The 20,341-nt window shown below is 41.1% G+C and overlaps 1 protein-coding gene across 1 annotated transcript in view; it reads right to left on the reverse strand.

Annotated features, from left to right (window-relative positions):
- Window positions 1-12,147: 12,147 nt before the first annotated feature.
- COL1A2 (collagen type I alpha 2 chain) overlaps window positions 12,148-20,341 on the reverse strand; it is a 42,547-nt gene continuing 34,353 nt past the window's right edge. Inside the window, exons 42-52 of the mRNA XM_067291680.1 lie at window positions 19,961-20,068; window positions 18,153-18,206; window positions 17,941-18,048; window positions 17,702-17,755; window positions 17,248-17,355; window positions 16,530-16,583; window positions 16,287-16,394; window positions 15,580-15,826; window positions 14,982-15,172; window positions 13,631-13,873; window positions 12,148-13,064 (exon numbers count right to left, since the gene is read on the reverse strand). Coding sequence (XP_067147781.1) covers window positions 12,918-13,064; window positions 13,631-13,873; window positions 14,982-15,172; window positions 15,580-15,826; window positions 16,287-16,394; window positions 16,530-16,583; window positions 17,248-17,355; window positions 17,702-17,755; window positions 17,941-18,048; window positions 18,153-18,206; window positions 19,961-20,068 — 1,422 coding nt within the window. The 3' untranslated portion in view covers window positions 12,148-12,917. The remainder of the gene's footprint in view (window positions 13,065-13,630; window positions 13,874-14,981; window positions 15,173-15,579; window positions 15,827-16,286; window positions 16,395-16,529; window positions 16,584-17,247; window positions 17,356-17,701; window positions 17,756-17,940; window positions 18,049-18,152; window positions 18,207-19,960; window positions 20,069-20,341) is intronic.

A 20,341-nucleotide genomic window follows, 5' to 3' on the forward strand; every position in this document is an offset into this window, starting at 1 on the left:
TTCTATGACCATGGGACCCTGTTTGAAGATCGACAACTGATGGTGAGAGATGGGATCCACCTCACGAGGCGGGGCACGCGAGTCTTTGCCAACAGGTTGGCCAACCTGGTAAGGAGGGCTTTAAACTAGGAAAGATGGGGGAAGGGGAGAGTTATAGTGCCAGGGTAGTTGGCAAAAGACTGCTCAAGACAGGACGCTTCCAGCAGGTGAATGCAGCCAGGGAAGTGCGCATGGGATGTGGCTATGGAGGATCCTCTTGTATCCCTCCTGGGAAACCTGCATGCTCGATCACCTCCCTGAAATGCCTGTACACCAATGCACGCAGCCTGAGGAACAAACAGGAAGGACTAGAGATATGTGTGCGGTCGCAGGGCCATGGTCTCATTGCCATTACAGAGACATGGTGGGATAGCTCGCATGACTGGAGTGCTGTCATGGATGGCTACGTGCTTTTTAGGAAAGACAGGCCAGGAAAGCGAGGTGGAGGAGTTGCTCTTTAGGTGAGAGAGCAACTGGAATGTATTGAGCTGTGCCTAGGGGTGGAAGAAGAGCGAGTCGAGAGCTTATGGGTAAGGATTAAAGGGCAGGCTAGCATGGGTGACACTGTTGTGGGTGTTTACTACAGGCCACCTGATCAGGAAGAGGAAGTCGATGAGGCCTTCTACAGACAGCTGGAAGTAGCCTCACGATCCCAGGCCCTGGTTCTCATGGGGGACTTCAACCACCCCGATATCTGCTGGAAAGACAACACAGCTAGGCACAAACGGTCCCGGAGGTTCCTGCAGAGCATTGGTGACAACTTCTTGACACAGGTGGTGGAGGAGCCAACGAGGAGAGGTGTGCTGCTGGACCTCGTACTAACAAACAAAGAAGGAGTGGTGGAAGATGTGAAGGTTGGGGGCAGCCTTGGCTGCAGTGACCATGAGATGGTGGAGTTCAGGATCCTGCGAGGAGGCAGCAGGGCACCAAGTAGGATCGCAACCCTGGACTTCAGGAGAGCAAACTTTGGCCTCTTCAGGGACCTACTTGGAGGAATCCCATGGGTGAGGGCCCTAGAAGGAAGGGGTGTTCAAGAGAGCTGGTTAATATTCAAACATCACCTCCTCCAGGCTCAAGAGCGGTGCATCCCTATGAGTAGGAAGTCAAGCAAAGGAGGCAGGAGACCTGCATGGATGAGCAAGGAGCTCCTGGCAAAACTCAACCAGAAGAAGGAAGTCTACAGAAAGTGGAAAGGGGGACAGGCCACTTGGGAGGAATATAGGAACACTGTCAGAGTATGCAGGGATGCGACGAGGAAGGCTAAGGCCCATTTGGAATTAAATCTGGCGAGAGATGTCAAGGACAACAAGAAGGGCTTCTTCAAATACATCAATAGCAAGAGGAAGACTAGGGAAAATGTGGGGCCTTTGCTGAATGGGGTGGGTGTCCTGGTGACGAAGGATGCAGAGAAGGCAGAGTTACTGAATGCCTTCTTTGCTTCAGTCTTTACTGCTCAGGCCAGCCCTCAGGAACCCCAGACCCTGGAGGCAAGAGAGAAAGTCTGGAGAGAGGAAGACTTTCCCTTGGTGGAGGAGGATCGGGTTAGAGATCATTTAAGCAAACTTGACACCCACAAATCCATGGGTCCCAAAGGGATGCACCCACGAGTGCTGAGGGAGCTGGCAGATGTCATTGCTAAGCCACTCTCCATCATCTTTGAAAGGTCCTGGAGAACAGGAGAGGTGCCTGAAGACTGGAAGAAAGCCAATGTCACCCCAGTCTTCAAAAAGGGCAAGAAGGAGGACCCAGGGAACTACAGGCCAGTCAGCCTCACCTCCATCCCTGGAAAGGTGATGGAGCAGCTCATCCTGGAGGCTATCTCCAAGCATGTGGAGGACAAGAAGGTGATCAGGAGTAGTCAGCATGGCTTCACCAAGGGGAAATCATGCCTAACCAATCTGATAGCCTTCTCTGATGGAATGACTGGCTGGGTAGATGAGGGGAGAGCAGTGGATGTTGTCTCCCTTGACTTCAGCAAGGCTTTTGACACTGTCTCCCATAACATCCTCATAGGCAAGCTCAGGAAGTGTGGGTTAGATGAGTGGACAGTGAGGTGGATTGAGAACTGGCTGAACGGCAGAGCTCAGAGAGTTGTGATCAGTGGCACAGAGTCTAGTTGGAGGCCTGTAGCTAGCGGTGTCCCCCAGGGGTCAGTACTGGGTCCAGTCTTGTTCAACTTCTTCATCAGTGACCTGGATGAAGGGACAGAGTGCACCCTCAGCAAGTTTGCTGACGATACAAAACTGGGAGGAGTGGCCGATACACCAGAGGGCTGTGCTGCCATTCAGAGAGACCTGGACAGGCTGGAGAGGTGGGCGGAGAGGAACCTCATGAAGTTCAAGAAAGGCAAGTGCAGGGTCCTGCACCTGGGGAGGAATAACCCCAGTCACCAGTACAGGTTGGGGGTTGACCTGCTGGAAAGCAGCTCTGCGGAGAAGGACCTGGGAGTGCTGGTGGACACCAAGTTAAGCATGAGGCAGCAATGTGCCCTTGTGGCCAAGAAGGCCAATGGTACCCTGGGGTGCATCAGGAAGAGTGTTGCCAGCAGGTCGAGGGAGGTGATTCTCCCCCTCTACTCAGCCCTGGTGAGGCCACATCTGGAGTACTGCGTCCAGTTCTGGGCTCCCCAGTACAGGAGGGATGTGGCACTACTGGAGCAAGTCCAGCGAAGGGCCACAAAGATGATTAGGGGACTGGAGCGTCTCTCTTATGAGGAAAGGCTGAGAGAGCTGGGCCTGTTCAGCCTGGAGAAGAGAAGGCTGAGAGGAGATCTTATCAACGTGTACAAGTATCTGAAGGGAGGGTGTCGAGAGGATGGGACCAGACTCTTTTCAGTGGTGCTGAGTGACAGGACGCGAGGCAACGGGCACAAACTGAAACACAGACTCTTCCGTCTGAACATGAGGAAAAACTTCTTGACTGTGAGGGTGACAGAGCACTGGAATAGGTTGCCCCGAGAGGTGGTGGAGTCTCCTTCTCTGGAGATATTCAAAACGCGCCTGGATGCAATCCTGTGCAATGTGCTCTAGGTGACCCTGCTTGAGCAGGGTGGGTTGGACTAGATGATCTCCAGAGGTCCCTTCCAACCTCAGCGATTCTGTGATTCTGTGATTCTGTGAAAACCAGATAGGGTTTAGTGCAGGGCATCTATGCTACTTGGAGTCAATGTTTGGTAAAAAACTTCTGTAAGGGATGTTATTCCCTGATAAACTGATCTAGCATAAACCTTTTTCATTAGGAATATAATTGTAACTTTGGAACATCATTTTGGTTAACTATGTTAACCTCAGGCTCATTAAAACACTGATCTGCTCAAGTACCAGCAATGGAGTAATAGACTAAAATATTATCATGAGTCATTATTTAAAGATTAAATTGCATAGAAGTCATTTAATTTAAGCAGAATATTACAGAATGGTCCTTAGGGTTCACGCTGATCTGTCACTTTGTCTATACAGTGTCCCACTGAGTTGCTGTGAACTCTAATGGATCTGTGTGATTTTATGGTGTTGAAATGTAAACACACACACACACACACAATATCAACGTATTGGGCTCCTCTGCACCTCAGGCTTAGCACAGATTTGCCATTTAGGAAATAACAGATAGCTGAATAGCTATGCCATTTGCATAAATTTTGCGTAAAAGCTGGGTGAGATGGAATCTGCAGGACAGCTGCTGTTGTTTGCTTCCAGCTTGCAATCTCCTATGCCTTATGCACTTTCATAGTTGCTTTAATGAGGGACATATAAGCATCTAATTCTTTGAGCTGATGTTTTTGCTTATGCTTTAAAACCCTTGTATTGAGAATCTTCACTGATGGAATATGACTTTCCCTAAATCCTAAAAACAGAACAAATTCATATGCACTGAAGCCTGCCTATACTCTTCAGCAGCCCTCTCCTGTATGATTTTATGATTGTCAGCCTTTCTCTCAGAAAGAGAAAACTGATGGGGGTCTCTCTCTACCGCCATCTGCCTGTTTTCATGGTACATACAAAAATTTAATCTTTTTGAGACTTCTGTTCTATGGTGTTGTAGCAGAAAGATCTAAAAGTTAGGCAAAAAACAACCAAAATGCTGTTGTCAAAACAGAAGACAAAACTCTAGAATACTATAAGCTTGGAAGCAGGAAACTGGCAATTAGCTGGTAAAGAGGCACAGGCAATAGCTAAGAAAAAATGCTGGCCTTGATCTTGATGAAAAAGAGCAAATAACAAAACCAGAGGAGACCTTTGATCTTTTCTACTGACTTTAACAGAATGCTTCCACTCTACAAATAAGACACAACTCTTAAAAACACCTATTGTTTTTCAGACGATTGCTCTCTGCCCTTACAGTGGCAGAAGACTGCAAGACAACTTCAAAATGGAAAAGAAACCCCAGTTGTTTTTCAGCACACTACATCCAGATTACACCAGATAATCACCTTAAAACAGTTTGTTTCAAAATTTGTTCTGGAAACGTTCTGTCAGAAATCTCAGAGCTTTGGAAGGCAAAAGGCTATGAGTTTTACTGAAATATCTATTAAACTTTGCAACCATGCTAAGAAACAGATTAAGGGGTCAATAGGAAACAATGCAATTTTTCTTCGTGTTGTGTTTGAACAGTTCACTATCATATTTGTAGCAGAGGTAAAGGAGATGTTTAGACAAAGCCCTCAAAAAGCAGCCATTGAGCTGTTGCATATGAAATCTCTGGACTATTTATATAGAATTAACAAGTCTAAGCTTCTGGAGCAGAGGATAAGGAGAAAATAAGAACTTTGATATGGACCTGGAAAGAAGGCGGGCAAGAATCTCAGTTAATTGTATTAACAGACCAGTCACATGTGGAATGGATACCCAAATGCATTACAAACAAGTGATCTACAAGATCCTAATATACAGATAACAGTAAAGTCCATGGAGGTGGTAATGTCATTGTATATGGGGCCAGAGAAAACACTGACTTAAGCATGAGCAAGGTGTCTTAGAAACATGGGTATTGTTTACTATGTCAAAATGCATAGTTAATATTTAAGTAATAATAACCTCGGGGGGCTAGGGAGAAGGCTGGGGGCTGAGGGTTATTCAGAGAACTCCAGGAGAAGCCAAGAGCTCATACACCCGAAGGAGCCGAGAGCATCCTGGCTCCAGAGGAGGAAGCTGAGAAGTTAATTTTGCTCACACTGGCAAAGGCTGGGCAGGGAGAGCAGGCGCGGGGAAGGGAGCCAACCCAGACGGAGGTGGTCGTCACCTGCAGACACAAATCACCCAGTTTGTCTTAGAGCAGGGGAGGAATTCTTAAGCCTAACTCTTAATATATTGAGCTAATTGGAGATTATTAACTAAAACAATAGTTTAAAAAGCCACAGAAACTATGTGAAATAAAGTGTCTGAAGTCTGTACCCTATCATCCAAACCAAATGTAGAACAGAAAAGGTTCAAAGGAACTCTTTTATCTATTTGCAAATGAATGTGGCTTAGAGACATGAAGATGATATATACTGTAAGTCTATCCTTTGTCTACTGGAAGATGCCCTGTATCTATGTGGTTTGCCCCTTTTGAGCTCCTCTTCAGAAGAATGAGCAGAGGTCCTGTGGATCTCATCAGAGAGTCTTGGGAAAGTAGCGCTGAATATGAGGAGGAAGTGATTCTTTCAGATATGTACAGCTTCTGTAGGAATTAAAATTTCATACTGACAGTGGTAAACAGAACATGGTCTAGAGGCAGGTGCAGCAAGAATAGCTGTGAATGTTCTTTTGAACTGAGGAATTAGAGTTAGTCTTATTCTCTGTTAAATGCTGAAAAATAAAAATTAAGATGAAGGTCCCAAAGATTATCAGCCAGAAATGATTGTAAACATGGAGGGGGGGACTTCACGAGGACAAAATTCTGCCCTTTAGACCAATAAGAAGAGAAGATCATTTCAGCAATTACGCTATTAAGCATTGGCAGGGCTGCATTTTTCCAGGCCTGAGAAGCCAGCTGTATTTGCTGCCTCTGGGTAGACTACAGTAAGGATCTGGGTGTGACAATGGAGTAATAGAAGGATCTACTTTAAGATATGCAAGTGTAGAATTACAGCTGGCAGGGTTAGATAGTTTGCTATACTAGTATTAAGGATAGAAGCAGATGTGGAAGAAGAAAGGACAAATACTCCCTCAACAGTGTAGACCATGGTAGAACTGCTTGAATTAAAAAACAATAGCAAATTCTGTTTTTTTAATTATCACATCATCTAATTATTACTATTTAAGGTAATACAAATATTAATCAATAATACTATAATTACATTCAACTAAATTAAATCAAATGATTAATTGATTAATAGCATTACTATTTAAGATAATTATAATATCTAGTTATGACTATTACATTATTTAACTACTCAGACATACTATTATTCCTGTCAATTATTAATAAAGAATTATGTTTATTAATGTAATCTAGAGGGAGGCTTTTCAAAAAGACTTTGAGCAGGCTAAGGAAATGCTGCTCTCCTGGACAGTTTGAATGTTAAGAAAATAGTTAAACCATGTATTGGTACTTGACCCTGGTATTTTTACAGGACAGCAATGAGGATCAAAGATCCCTTTCTTGCTTTCAGAAGTGAGAAGTACTTTTCCTTTGAAAAGAAAGATGCATCATGATAGAAATAAGAGATTTTGTTTTCACGTAGCTTTGTAAACAGTCAGGGCCCGATTCTCCCCTACTCTGATTTCATAGCACAGAGGAAATGCGTTATTAACTCCTACCATGCAATGCAGTGCCACAGGGACTTGGTGCAGAGGTTGTGCATATCAAACACCCAATAAACACTACAGCAGATGTCTTATCATGGTAAAAGTGTTGGAATATTGGCATTTCTGAAATAACCCAGTTAGCTAACTTTTGCTGTGACAATTTGTGGAGGAAGGGTATCCACCAGCCATGAGAGGGCACCAAACTCATTTTTGCCTCAGACTGATCTGCTGCCATCTTCCCAATTATGAACCACATGTAAGCCCTGTATGTAGGTTGTGTAAAGCATAATTGTCAGGGCTCAAGTTCCACCATGAGGTTTGGAGACTAATTTAGTGATTTGTGAATGGCTCACTCCAGCATGGGTGCAGTTGTTAATGGACTCTATTTACCCCATGCAACAAGACTTTCTTTGTCTTGAAAAAGTAATATTTAGCCTTTCCAGGAGTGAAGGCAGACTACAGGAGGAAAAGCTTGAAACTTCTCATTGAATAAATCAGAATTAATAAACCATGGTGATTCCAGTGTAAATGGATTGCTTAGAAGGAGATGCGATATACATGCTGTATTTCTCCAACCCAGATTCTCTCCTGAAAACATCGTGTGTGCTCAAAGACCGAGACCCTGACCACGGGAGTTGGGTGAGCATCTAGTGGTATGCCAAGAAGATAGAGAGGAAGAAAGAGAGGCCTGTGAGACTTCATCTTGGATTTCTTTCATTTCTGTCCCCTGGGTCCTTATAAACCTCATGGCAGTGTTGTGAATCTGCACAAAGAACCCAGTTCTGCAATTCCTTGGTAACACGTTTTGGAAATGCCATGAAAGTCGGTGGGAATTTCACATTTCAAAGTTTGCAGAAACAAATCCAAAGTGGTTTGCTTGTGACAGTTCAGCATTTTCTTATAGCACTAACCTGGTGGACAGAAATGTATCTTAAATTCTTTTGCTCTTACCTGTTCCAGGTTACTCTGAATATACTGCATACCTAAAGTGCCAGAAGGCTGTTTAACAGCAGTACCTTACAAATTCTTTGCACAGAGATGGTTGCAGAAAACTGGGAGGTGAGTTACAGGAAACACATTAACAAGCATTTGATACATTGGGGACCTATTAAACAGATGAATTTGCCTCTGCTGTTTTGGATTCATAGAAGATGACAACTAGAAGATTAAGTTATTACTGTCTTGAGCCTTTTCAACCCTGAGTGCATCTGCAGTTTGCAGCTTTTCTGGTTTGGATGGGTATTCTTCTGGTAAGCCAGAACTTTTTTAGAAAGAGCTGTGGTCCTGATATTTTGCAGAAATAGCCCTTGGGATATTCTTGGCCGCAGGCAGCTCTGAAGACCTGAATACGTTTATCTGGATAGCAGCCATGACAGTGAAAGGCAGCTCCTTGAATAAGGAAAAGCTGCAAAAATACTCTTCATAGGCTGGTAATTACTGTCTACATCAATAGGTGGTGCACTACGCTTGGGGAAATGGTGTAGAACTGCTGTTTCTGTTCCACTAATGAGCTTAAAAATCTGCATTTGGGAAAACTTGTTTCATTTCACCCAAATAATCAATTTCTGTAGCTTGAAAGCTGTAAGAGAACATAAAATTTTTATGTGTTTCTAAACTGACGTTGACATGGAAATAATTATTGAATTATATATATTTCAAGCTCTTGCATTCAAAAGGGCATTAAGTGTTGTATTTCTTTGTTTTGATGCTTTCAGTTAATGACCACTGTCATTTTATGAGTAGTTGGAGAGTATACTTAAATCTGGAATCATGTTCAGGAGATTTTGCTCATGTAATACAGCTGTAGAACCTGCATGAATGAACAGTGACAACCTTTCTTTCTACTATCCCTTTGTAGGTTTGGAAATTTCTTTTTCCTCTGCATTGGCTGAACTTGCATCATCACCTCTACTTTTCACCTGTTTATGCCATGTTCATGCAAAGGCACATGCTTTGGAGAGCCCCAGCTTGCTGAGCCTGCTGAAACGGGAAACAACATGCACCAGCCTGGCACTGGATCCGAGACAGTGAGTTCTGCTCAGGAGGAGCAAGGGAAGGGGAGACTGAATTCATCCCTCCTTGGCATCTGCTGTTTTGATTCCAGTCTAACCAGAGGATTCCTCTGTACATTGGGATCACAGGCTGTGGGAAATGTGGTTGTGCTAAGAAAGCTTATGGAAATATATTCTTATAAAAGTGAAAACCAGTCTCAAGTTCTGTTGTCCACCACAACTAGCAAAATTCAGGTGACAAGAGGAATATGCAATAGGCCCAATTCATTCACACAGAGGCAGTTTAAACAGTTCTGAAGACTTTTTAGTAACAGTCGCAGATGCAGTAAGGATTATTTGCACTGGAGACTTTGGGCTTCCAGCTTAGATAAAATTTGCCTAAAGACAGGAGCCTTGCATTCTCTTTGGTCATTTTCTGGAGAAGGGATGTATGATGAACTGATAAACAGGACATGTTTACCGAACACAAGTGGGTGATCGAGCCCACAGCATACGAGGAAGGAAAAAGATTGCTCTGAATCCTTTGGTATCTTCATTTATGCAGTCATATCACAGCTGAGCACTGTGTATGTCCCCAGCTCCTTAGCCTCTTTTCCCGGTCTTGCCTGGCCTCTCCCGCAATTCTGTTTGTATGCAGTACAGCCAGGTATTGCTGCAGCCTTTATCTTTCAGTTAGTTCCTACAAGTTGCTTTCCTTTCCTCGCAGGTTTCTTTGTTGTTCTGAATGCATGCTTTACCTGTTTGAACCCTGTTGTTTCGGCTGCAACTGTCCAGTTGCATTGCTGCTGATGCATACCTGCTAATAGTTACATTCACCAGAGATAATCCTTACAGGGAGGCAGGCAGCTTCTAAAGATGGTTAAGTTCACTTCATCAGAAGTCTGTTCAACCTTTTACATACCTGATGTTGGACACTCTAAAGGCTCCCTGAGCTGTCTGCAGTTTGTCTTGCTTACTTTCAGCTAGGGTCCTTGAGAGGAAAGACAATTTCTTCAATATTGTACATAACATAGATAAAATACTTGATTGTGCAGTAAGATTTCCTTACCACAAAACCTTTAGGCCAAACTATCTTCTAGATACTAATGAGGGTTGTGAAGTGGGTGATTTGTATTATTTCCTGACTTGATTTCCAAGTGAGTCCACTTTTGTAGATAAGGTACAAAATCACAGAATAAGGTTTTAATGTGGAGGTTAGCAAAGGACTGGTAAAATGAAAGTGTTCTCTGCCTAGCAGGGAGCTCTGTGTGATAGATCACAGAGAGTAAAGGAGAAATCACATGGTGACAAAAGATAGGGCATTGTAGTTTCCTTTCAAAACCCCAACTTCAACTGTTTTTTTTTCTCCTTCCCTCAACAGTAGTCAGCAACAGTCCAGCTCTTAGTCCTAGCAATCACCCTTGCCTGCTTCCTAGCAAATTACATGGACCAAGAGAAGTCCTTCTCTCTTTTCAGTCCTTGTACAAACTTGCTGGCTTCTAGATAATCTGTGTTAACAAAGAAACTCTTAACATTTTAAAGCATTTTAAACATAAAAATAAAATTTTTACAACAACAACCAATATGTTGAAATACAAAAACAATGATTGAAATACTAACATTTAAAAAAATCATCAATGGTCAATGAGTAGAGGCAGGTATTTACATGAAACTGTTTTACTCATTTAAGAAAGAATGGACTATATTTCATTATGCCAATTCCTGTTTAACTAATTCAGCTCACAGCTGTGGGCACATAGCAGCTACATTGAAGGCAATGTTTTGATATTTGCCTTTTTTTCTTTAAACAACTCACTACAAGCAAGAATGAAAAACTTTCTTTAGGAAGTTTTTAGGGCTTACTCCTCCTTGCACTGGTCATAGCTCCCTTTGGACTCCCAGCAGCTGAGATATCACTCCAAGTTTTAGGTAGTGCTTTCTTCAGGTTACCGGGACCTTCTTCTGGATGTCTTCTCCATGCTTCCTTCTGTGGATTCCTGATAAGCCTGTCTCACCTCTCCCCTTATCTCCTCTTGCTGTTGTTCTCGTGTTCCCTAGTATGTCCCCCCCACTGCCTCCCAAATTTCTTTCTCATTCCAGAAACACTACTGTTGAAATGGCAGGTCATTTTAAGGCTTTCAGAAAAGCACTTTGAAGCATCTTGAAAGACCTCAGATAGGAACAGTCTTTGGTTCTCATGGTGCTTTTTGTGATTGTTCTCAAAGGTTAGAAAGAGCAGACAGTTTTGTGTCTTATATAGAACTGAATGAAGTATAAGGGCCTAACAAAGCCTGATCTTCCTGACAGGACAACTGAATTCAGAGATTCCTTGCACTGACTTTTGCATGTAACTTCAAAAGCACAGAGGCACAGTCCTGCCAATTGCAATCTGAGCGTTAGCCAGCACACCTCTCCTAACACTGAGGAATGTGTGTGTTCTGCCTTTAAGTTCTCGATAGCAGTCTCATTTCCCTGCTACCTTTAAGAAAGACGATCCCTGTTTTGGCCACAAATCCTGGTTAGCCTATGGAAAACAAGGAAGGAATTATGTCTGTTATTGAAATTCTCATATTATGAGGCATGGTATTAAGGACTTTCTTGTGGCCTTTTCAAAGGTGATGTTGAAACGAAGAGTCAAGCAGACAATCACACACATAAAAAGTTTTAAGCAGTCTTGGAATGCTCTAAGCAAATGTTTCACAATAAGCTAAGAAAGATATATTTGCAATAAGGCAAATGTAGTGTAAATTCTGTTCAGAAAGACAATAGAAAGTCAATTTCATCACTTTTAAAACTGCCAAAGGAGTTTAAAGCAGTTGTATGCATGTGTGGAATGTTAAAAGAGTTGAATTTTAAATGGTGTTGCACAGCAGGGTAGATTACTATAAGGTGTAGCTGAGCAAACAACTGAATTCTTTGCATTTTAAAGAAAATATATTTTACAATGGCTATTTTCTCCAAATCTTAGCTCTAACATGGAAATCCTTATTCTTATGTAACTAATCTAATTCAGCAATTAGCAAACCAGCAGACCCTGGGCTATAGCACATATATGCTTGGTGAGCACCAACTGATGCTTAATTTGATATTACCTACAAAAGTAGCTAATTTGGTAAAAAAGTGAGCATCAGCTGATGCGTAACACATTACCCTGAAATACTGCTGCATCCTCGGCCATATTCGGTATATGTTCAATAAATATTTTAGCATATTTATAGTAAACACAGAATTCAGAACAGCAAAGTACAGACCTGGACACATCCAGACACACTGCAGTGCTGTTATATCTTGCCCTGTTTTAGCTTTTAGAAGTCAGGTATTTGATGTAAATACTGGGTGTGAATATCTACCAATGTATCTAAGCAAGTAACTTTACTCATTCAATAGTCTCTTTTGGAACACTGGACATGCTTTATTTCATTTTTTTTTCCACAATTTATTTAAACATCTCACATATACAAAATACATTTTCTTTTTTTTTTTGAGGAATGGTGATTCTTTTTTTTATCCATTGTAGAGGATGAAAATGAGATTTAAAAGCAGGAGCACCTGACTTTGGAAGAAGAGGACAAAGATGAGGAAAAATGATCCACATGCTTAAGCTGGGGGTGAGATAGGACATTCTAAGTTTTGAGACAGATTTCAAAGAAACAGAGAAGTTGTATATTAACGGCTGCTAGCACCATCAAAGTTCAAGTATTGGAAAGATAATCTGTAAAAATGAAATTAGCACCACTGTATTATAAGTGGAACTGAAAGTACTTCAGATCATATGAAGTACCTACAAAGGATGTGGATCACACTTGGTTTAGTGTATGAGGTAGTTTAAACCTTTGGAAGCTGTGGTTTTAAACTTCCTCTGTTGAAGATATTCAAAGGCCACAAGTGGTGCAAACTTTCATGATTTTTTTATTTTGTTTTTTCTTTACAAAGGTTGACATTTCCCAAAGCAAGGTGTTAAATCTTGAAAGACTTCCAAGTCCTTTTGGGGCTGCGTTAAATTTCATTGCACAATACTCCAATCAACTCTTCTCCTTCTTTTTCGCCCAGAGTTTAAGCAAGTAGATGAACAGAAGAAGTGGAAGGAGTCAGCTTTCATTATAAAAAGAAATGACAAAGAGAATAATTTTGGGAGGGCTTTAAGTTAGTTTTAGTTCATTCATTTGAAACAGACTGGGCCAATGTCCAAACCGAATTCTTGGTCAGCGCCACCAATGTCCAAAGGTGCAATGTCAAGGATGGGCAAGCGAGATGGCTTATTTGTTCTGTATTCAATGATTGTTTTGCCCCATTCATTGTTCTTTCTCTGCAAGAGAAAATTCATTAGAATTGTTATTGCACTGTTCATAGTATTGAGAATTGTTTCAGATAATTGGTAACTTCTGAAAGAAATTCATATTAATTTTACTGCTATTGTTTGCAAATCAGATACCCAAGCCTAACTATTTAAATCTTGGATACAGAGAAAACATTTACTTTAATCTTCTGAAATAATATGTTTTATGCTCTGCATTAACTACTGTATTATACATACTGCTAATAAATCTGCAGAGAACCTTGTCTGAGTTGTTCAGGATTTAAGGATCCTGCCTGTCCTGCACCCTTGTGTACTACTTTCTCATCATTCTTCAGCTAATATAGAATTTGAGTCTGTTCCCTCTGAAATGCTTTTTCTTTTTTGCCACACTGCATAGTATAGGTAGGATTTATTTGTACTCCAGTCCTTGCACATTCATTAAAGACCTAGTATAATTGTTTTTACAGGCTATTTATCTTCACTGGGTAAAATTTTGCTGGACAGACTGATTATCTAGTTCTGTATCAAAGTGCAACTCTGTCTCAGTCATGGTGTCCATGCTTTGTGCTACTTACAGAGCAGCCATCCTCAAGAACACTGAAGGTGAATCTGCTGTTGCCCTCAGCTCGTAGTTCAACATCATTGGATCCCTGCAGTATAACAGCCTTCTTAAGGTTTCCGGTTTCCTCATCCATGTAGGCAATGCTGTTCTTGCAGTGGTAGGTGATGTTCTGGGAGGCATGGTTGGCCAGCAGACGCATGAAGGCAAGTTGGGTGGCCATATCCTTTGAGGTCACTCCTTCCTCATTGTATTCAAACTGAAAAACAGAAAGGAACCCAGTCAATTGTATATCTGGGGGATGGTGGATGTTTGTAATGGAAATGTGGTATGTGCTCTAGGAACATATAAAAAAGCCCAAAACACCCCACACAGAAATCTGGGCGCAGTTGTCAATTGCAACTGCAGAGCTAAAGAGCCTCAAATGAAACTAGGAAGAGGTAGGTTCAAAACCAGACACAAGTGGATGTGGGTAAGTTGTGGAACACTTTGTCCCCAGATATTACTATGCTAACAGTTTATGTGGGTTTAAGGTGAGATCAGGCAAGTTCAAGCATGTGAAATCCACTGTTTCCATAAATACACAGGAACAATGCCTGGCTTAAGAAAACTCTGAATTTGTTGGAGTCTAATAGAATACGTGTGTGGATATTATAAATACTTGCTTCATTCTTATATTTTTACAGCATCTGCTTTTAGCCACTGTAGCCACCTGGACCTTTCTGACTCAGTATGATCACTGTTATGTTCTTACATTAAAAATCTTGGACACGGGGATTTCATTATAAAACCAGCTCAATTTCATTTAAGAATTATTTAATTAGATCTCCTTAACTGTACAAAATTGATTTATTTTCATTAGGATGGTACAGTACCTAACATGCAAGTAGACATATTTCTTGTTTTTACATAAAATGGTGATTCTGAGTGTTATGGTGGCATAAACTTTGGGTCTGTTATGTTTTTGTAATATAAATATCTTTCCAGAAACATGTCAAAAGTAAATCTCAATTAAAAAAATAAGCAAAGATGTTTTGCTTACTTTTTCAGATAATTCCTGGACTGTTTTTAAACTGATGTACCATGCTCCAGTCCAGACTTCTCTTAGCAAAAGCCATTAATCATGCTGAATTGATCATTTGCAGATGCCATAAAAAGTTAGAACAATGCTGAGAAACCCTTTTAGCAAATTGTGATCCAAGTCAGAACTGGGACCATGTTCTCTCAAGGCAAAAGTTAGTTCCCTTCTTCATATTTCTCCTCTAAGAGAGGATTTCAATTATCATTATGTTTGCTAAGAGTCATTGGACAGAGAATTCTCTAGACAGCACTGCAGGAAACCAGTCATGCTCCAATACATCACTCACCTGACTGCCACCATTGATAGTTTCACCAAACCATATGTGCTTCTTGTCCTTGGGATTCTTGTTGACATACCAGTTCTTAGTGGGAATATTTTCAGGGTTAGCATGAATGCAAGTCTCACCAGTGGCAAAGTCACAGTATGCTCTAATGGCATCTGCAGAGCAGCCTTGGTTAGGATCAATCCAGTAGAAACCTGCCATGGAAGAAAGAAACATGAACAATAGTTCAGTCAGTCTCACATTTGCATTCAGTTTATATTTAGCGGCTTGATATAGGAACTCTGATGTCATAAGTATCAGAATTAGGTATGGTATTAAGTTGATAACTGGGCAAAATATGTATTTTTGATAATTAATGTATAACAAATATTTGAAAGCTAAGCTTAAATATTACTGCATTATTTTGAAAAGTTATTGCAATAATCACAACAATAGATATAAACAGCTTTTCAGAATGTCTTTGTATGCGAGTACTTTCAGTGGAGGCAGACAGAACTTCATTCATTTAGTATTTTCACTGGTTGGCCAAGGATACATCAAAGAAAGCTAATAAACTGAAAGTACTTGAGCTGCAAGGGTCAAATATCTGGCACTAACATACCGCTGCTCCATTCTGGGTGGCTAAGTCTTAGGTCACGGCATGTGCGAGCTGGGTTCTTTCTGGAGCCCTCGGGGGTCAGCAGGGTCTCAATTTGGTTGTTCAATGTTTTCAAAGTGGCATCAACTTCATAATCCTTGGGTCTGAGAGAAGGCTGATCAGCCCGGTAGTACTCTGCATCGTAGCCAACTTCGTATCCACCACCATTGGGACCAGGAGGACCAGGGGGACCAGGAGGACCAGGAGGACCCTAAAGTTGTTCAAAAACAAAAGAGAAGCAGCATCCTATTGTAAATATGGTTATCTCAGTTAACTTTGTCCACAAGTGCATAGTCTTGCTGAAGTCCCTCAGCTCTAACCTGAGCAGCACATATGGACCTGTCATGTAGTGACTACTATGTGCTACAGAAGTAGAAGATGCACAGGGTAGGACTACCACATTTTCTTTGTGTGTGCTGACTGGCCACAAGGAATGAACAAGGATTTCAGGTTTAGGCCCACTAGGACCTAAATATTTTAATTATAAATATATATTTAAAAATAGATATAATAAATATGTTTAATGTTAAATAACAGACATTTGAAAGTCTCTTTTTTTTTTTTTTTTAAATAAGGACATGTCTTCCCTTAAAGTACTAGGCTCTTGAAGCAGTTTTCTTCTATCTGTGACCTAGCTGTGCTAAATCAAAAAAAAAAAAAAAGTTACTCACAGTAGGGCCTTGGCTACCGTGAGAGCCACGTACACCAGCAGGGCCAATAGGTCCAGGGAGACCATTGCGACCATCTTTGCCTGGAGGACCAGAAGGACCAGGTGGACCCTAAAAGGAAACCTGAACAGTTTAATGACAGTAGAGAACACTGCAAATAGGGATTTACATAAATAGATGTGTACATACATATTCCACAATAAAAATGGGAGGGAGTTATTTGAATATGCTTTTAAGTTCACATACTCTTGGGCCAGCAGGACCGTTGTTACCAGGAGGACCTTGATCACCATGTTGGCCCTGTTGGGAAAACACACATACATAGTCATTAAAAAAAAAAAATGCAGTGCCACACATTTGTGTCAGCATGATTCAAGAGGTAGCTACAGTCAAATGTATTTGAGGATGGGAATCTGGGATTAACCTAGCGTATTAGTGGAGTTGGGATTTAAAAAGCCTGTTTTGGGCAGCGTGGAGAGAGTGTAAAGAGATACTTAATGGGATAACCTATAGAAGTCTCTATAATTTCTCTCCAGATTTTCAGAGAAGGCTCCAAAATGAGAATCAGAATTCAAAAGGGAATACCAGAAATTAAAGGGAAGAAAATCTACAAATGACTTCTGCTTCTCTGTAAGACAAAAGCCCTACAATATTCTGCTCAAAATAAGCAATAATATGTAAGAAAGGCAGAGCTTTCTGAATTCTGTGCTGGCCAAATACAGTTGAGTTGCAGGGCATGCAAAGGTACTGACACACTTCTAAAGCCAACTATCAACAGCAAGATCAACTTGCCATTTTTGTGGGGAATGATGAGTATTAAAGAGGATCCTATGGCCTACGAAAGATGATGCAAATAGTTAATGGTATCAACCTGCAGGGCTGCACATACGTATCTCTATACTAGGGTGACCTTATTTACTTGTTTTGCTCTTTATATTCAAAATCCTGAAAATCATTTACTTACAGCGAGACCAGGAAGACCCTGCAATCCATTGTGTCCCTTCAAGCCAGGCAGACCTCTATGTCCCTTATCACCAGGTTCACCCTTCTCACCACGTGGACCTTGTGGGCCCTAGGAAAGGGATATAGGTGTCAGAGGAATAAAACAGAAAGCTTCAAGTAGATATTACTGTCAAAGAAAGAATTAGGCATGAGTATTCTACATTAGGCAAAAAGTTGCTCCTGATATATGCATATACATTCCTTCAACAAAGATGGAAGAGTGTCAATACTGAAAAGCTTCAGGATCGGTACCATGAGAGACAATGCTGATTCAGATTCTAGGTCTATAAATATTTGAAACCCCTTAAGTAGCACTTTTTGGGCCCCTATCTTGAGCACAGTTGTGGACTCTTAGTAATAAAGCCTGTGTTCTCTTTTTGCATCAGTGTAGTAATGTATTTAGAAATCAGACTTACAGCAAGACCTCTTGGACCAAAAGCACCAGCAGGACCGACAGCACCAACAGGACCCTGAAACAAGAACAGAGAAATGCATGTCACTGCTGTATCTCATACATGAAGTGTTCCATGCTTAACACACCTCTGCAGAAAGCAAAACAATTATCCACACATTACAGGGGTTTGACTCATAATGTATATATGATGGAAAAGCTTTTGTCTTAGGCCATGCAAAAAATAAGGTCTCATGAACTTACAGGGTCACCACGGTTTCCATGCTTTCCAGAAGGACCAACTTGACCATGAGGACCAGGAGCACCCACAGCACCACTGGGACCAGGGCTACCAGGAGCACCACGCTCACCCTGGGAACAAAGGAATGCAAGAGGAGAGACTGTGTGTTACCACTGACTTACACATACTGGAACAGTTCATCCATGAACATGAAATAAAGAAAAGAGCAAGTTACCTTGAAACCAGGAGCACCATCCCGGCCTGGAGGACCATCATTTCCAGGATTGCCCTGTTAAAATATCATTAGAATATTAAATTCCATCACTTCATCTCACATAGAGCTGTGTGTCAGCTTAATTGCTCCCAATGAGAGTAAGAAGACATTGAGATGGGATAGCATAAATCTTGAAGATAACAGACTCTTCCTTACAGATACCATTCTTACATTCCTTAAATATGTTAACATTTTCAGAAAAAGAAGATAGTCTTCAAATATTTTAGGTTCTATAAGACCAATACAGAAGAAAAGTACTGTACTACAGTATTTCTTTAAATGAAAAGTTTAAGACAATAGTGACCTTTATCTAACTTGCACTCTTGTAAAACTTGGATCTACTTAGGTAAAAAATGTCAGTGTGGAAAAAAACGGCAAGGACTTGAAACAGTAGTCACAGCTGAATACTCAGTTGTGGTACTTCACAAGCTTAAATAGCTTCCTTTGCGAGTGTTAATTTCACTTTTAACTGTTTTTCTGTATACACAAGCAAACCTTTTCCTTCAGAAAATTCCTATGGAGCAGGAACATTTTTTCTTTTAAACAATATTTGTAAAATAAAATCGACTATTCACTTATCTCTTTGAAATCCTGTGAGTCTCAGTATCAGCAATGCCTCAGGTTATCAAATAGCTTTCTCTGGGCCTCATCAGGAAAGCTTTTATAACAATCATCTTTACAGGAAGCAAGATAATGTGTGTTTATTTTATTTTAGCTGTCCTTATACTGTAAATCATCTATGGCCCCTCTATGTATGTCCTTCTTCAAGGTGAACTTCTAACTTGGATGGTTAAGTTTATTCTCTCCTCTAAGAACCAGGTTGCCAAAATGGGCTAGAAGAGCTGGGAGCAGGGCCCTCTCCTCCAAATAACTATCTGTAAAGCAGAGGCAAAGCATCAGAAGAAGCAGTTTGCTCCAGTCTAGTGGTCCATTCTCCCTTATGTACAGGACACAGCTCCTGCATTCTGCCTTTACCCACATTGATTTGTGTGGCTCACAATACCTGTTACACAAGCCAGACTCTGATCCATTACGTTTTAGCCTACAAACATACTTTGTGGTGAGGGAATGTAAGTCGGGAAATGTTATGCAGCTCACCTGCAACACTAACATATATTTGCTGTGCTAGGACTCCAAGACACACTGTGTTACACAAGTCTGATAACTGAATTTCAAAATTGTCATGTGCTTCATATGCTTTTTGAGTAGGCCTTAAGTTAAAAAAATGCTTTGTCTTTGTTATGAGTCATTACATCCCTTAAGTAAACGTGAGTGCAATTTTTATACTTCACTGAAAGATATGCATATTGCATCTAACATGATGTTAAAAAAATGCTGATAACCAGCTTTCCTAATAAATTTTTTTTCTCTAGCCAAAACCTTATCTCCTGGGATATAGTATTTTTCCCAGCTCCACCAATGAATTCTTTTTCCCCACACTCCATCTTTCTTGTCAATTAAGTAGAAAGCCAAAAGATTCTGACTGTGACTCCAGGACACATTTCAGACACCATTTCTGCCTTGAAGAATTTGTCACCTAGCAGGGGAGAATTAGCTCCACGGTGATCAGGTCCACTGCTTTGTTTTAGACCCTGCCAAATCTAGAACCTGTGTGTGTTAGTATCCTGCTATAATTTTCTCTGAAGGCACCAGAATGCACAAGTTTGCTAGCAGAACTGCCCACAGTTGCATCCAGTCTTTCTGTATATTTGTCTCTGGTTCAGAACAAAAGCAAAGCAATCCTGAAGAGGAAATAAAACATAGCTTACATCACGACCAGCTTCACCAGGAGCACCATTTGGACCAGGAGAACCCACGGGACCAGAGGGACCACGAGCACCAGGAGGACCAGAAACACCCAGGGGACCAGGTTCACCCTAATACATGAACAGTGATAACAAAACGTGACATATAATACAACACAAATGAAACTTACAGAATCTTTTGGCCTATATCTAAGAGGAACATTTCTCTCCAGTCAATTCTGGAAGTGAAACAGAACAAGAAACATATCTAACTATACAAAACATTAATCTTCACTCTTAAGTTTTCTACCTCTTCCATACCCTTCTAAAAACAAAAACCTCTGATGCCATTCAAAGCTGGTATTGTTTGCATGGTGGTAAGTTTTAGAACAGGTAAAGTTCAGG

Source organism: Apteryx mantelli, chromosome 2 (genome assembly GCF_036417845.1).
Source record: "Apteryx mantelli isolate bAptMan1 chromosome 2, bAptMan1.hap1, whole genome shotgun sequence".
Classification (NCBI taxonomy): Eukaryota; Metazoa; Chordata; class Aves; order Apterygiformes; family Apterygidae; genus Apteryx; species Apteryx mantelli.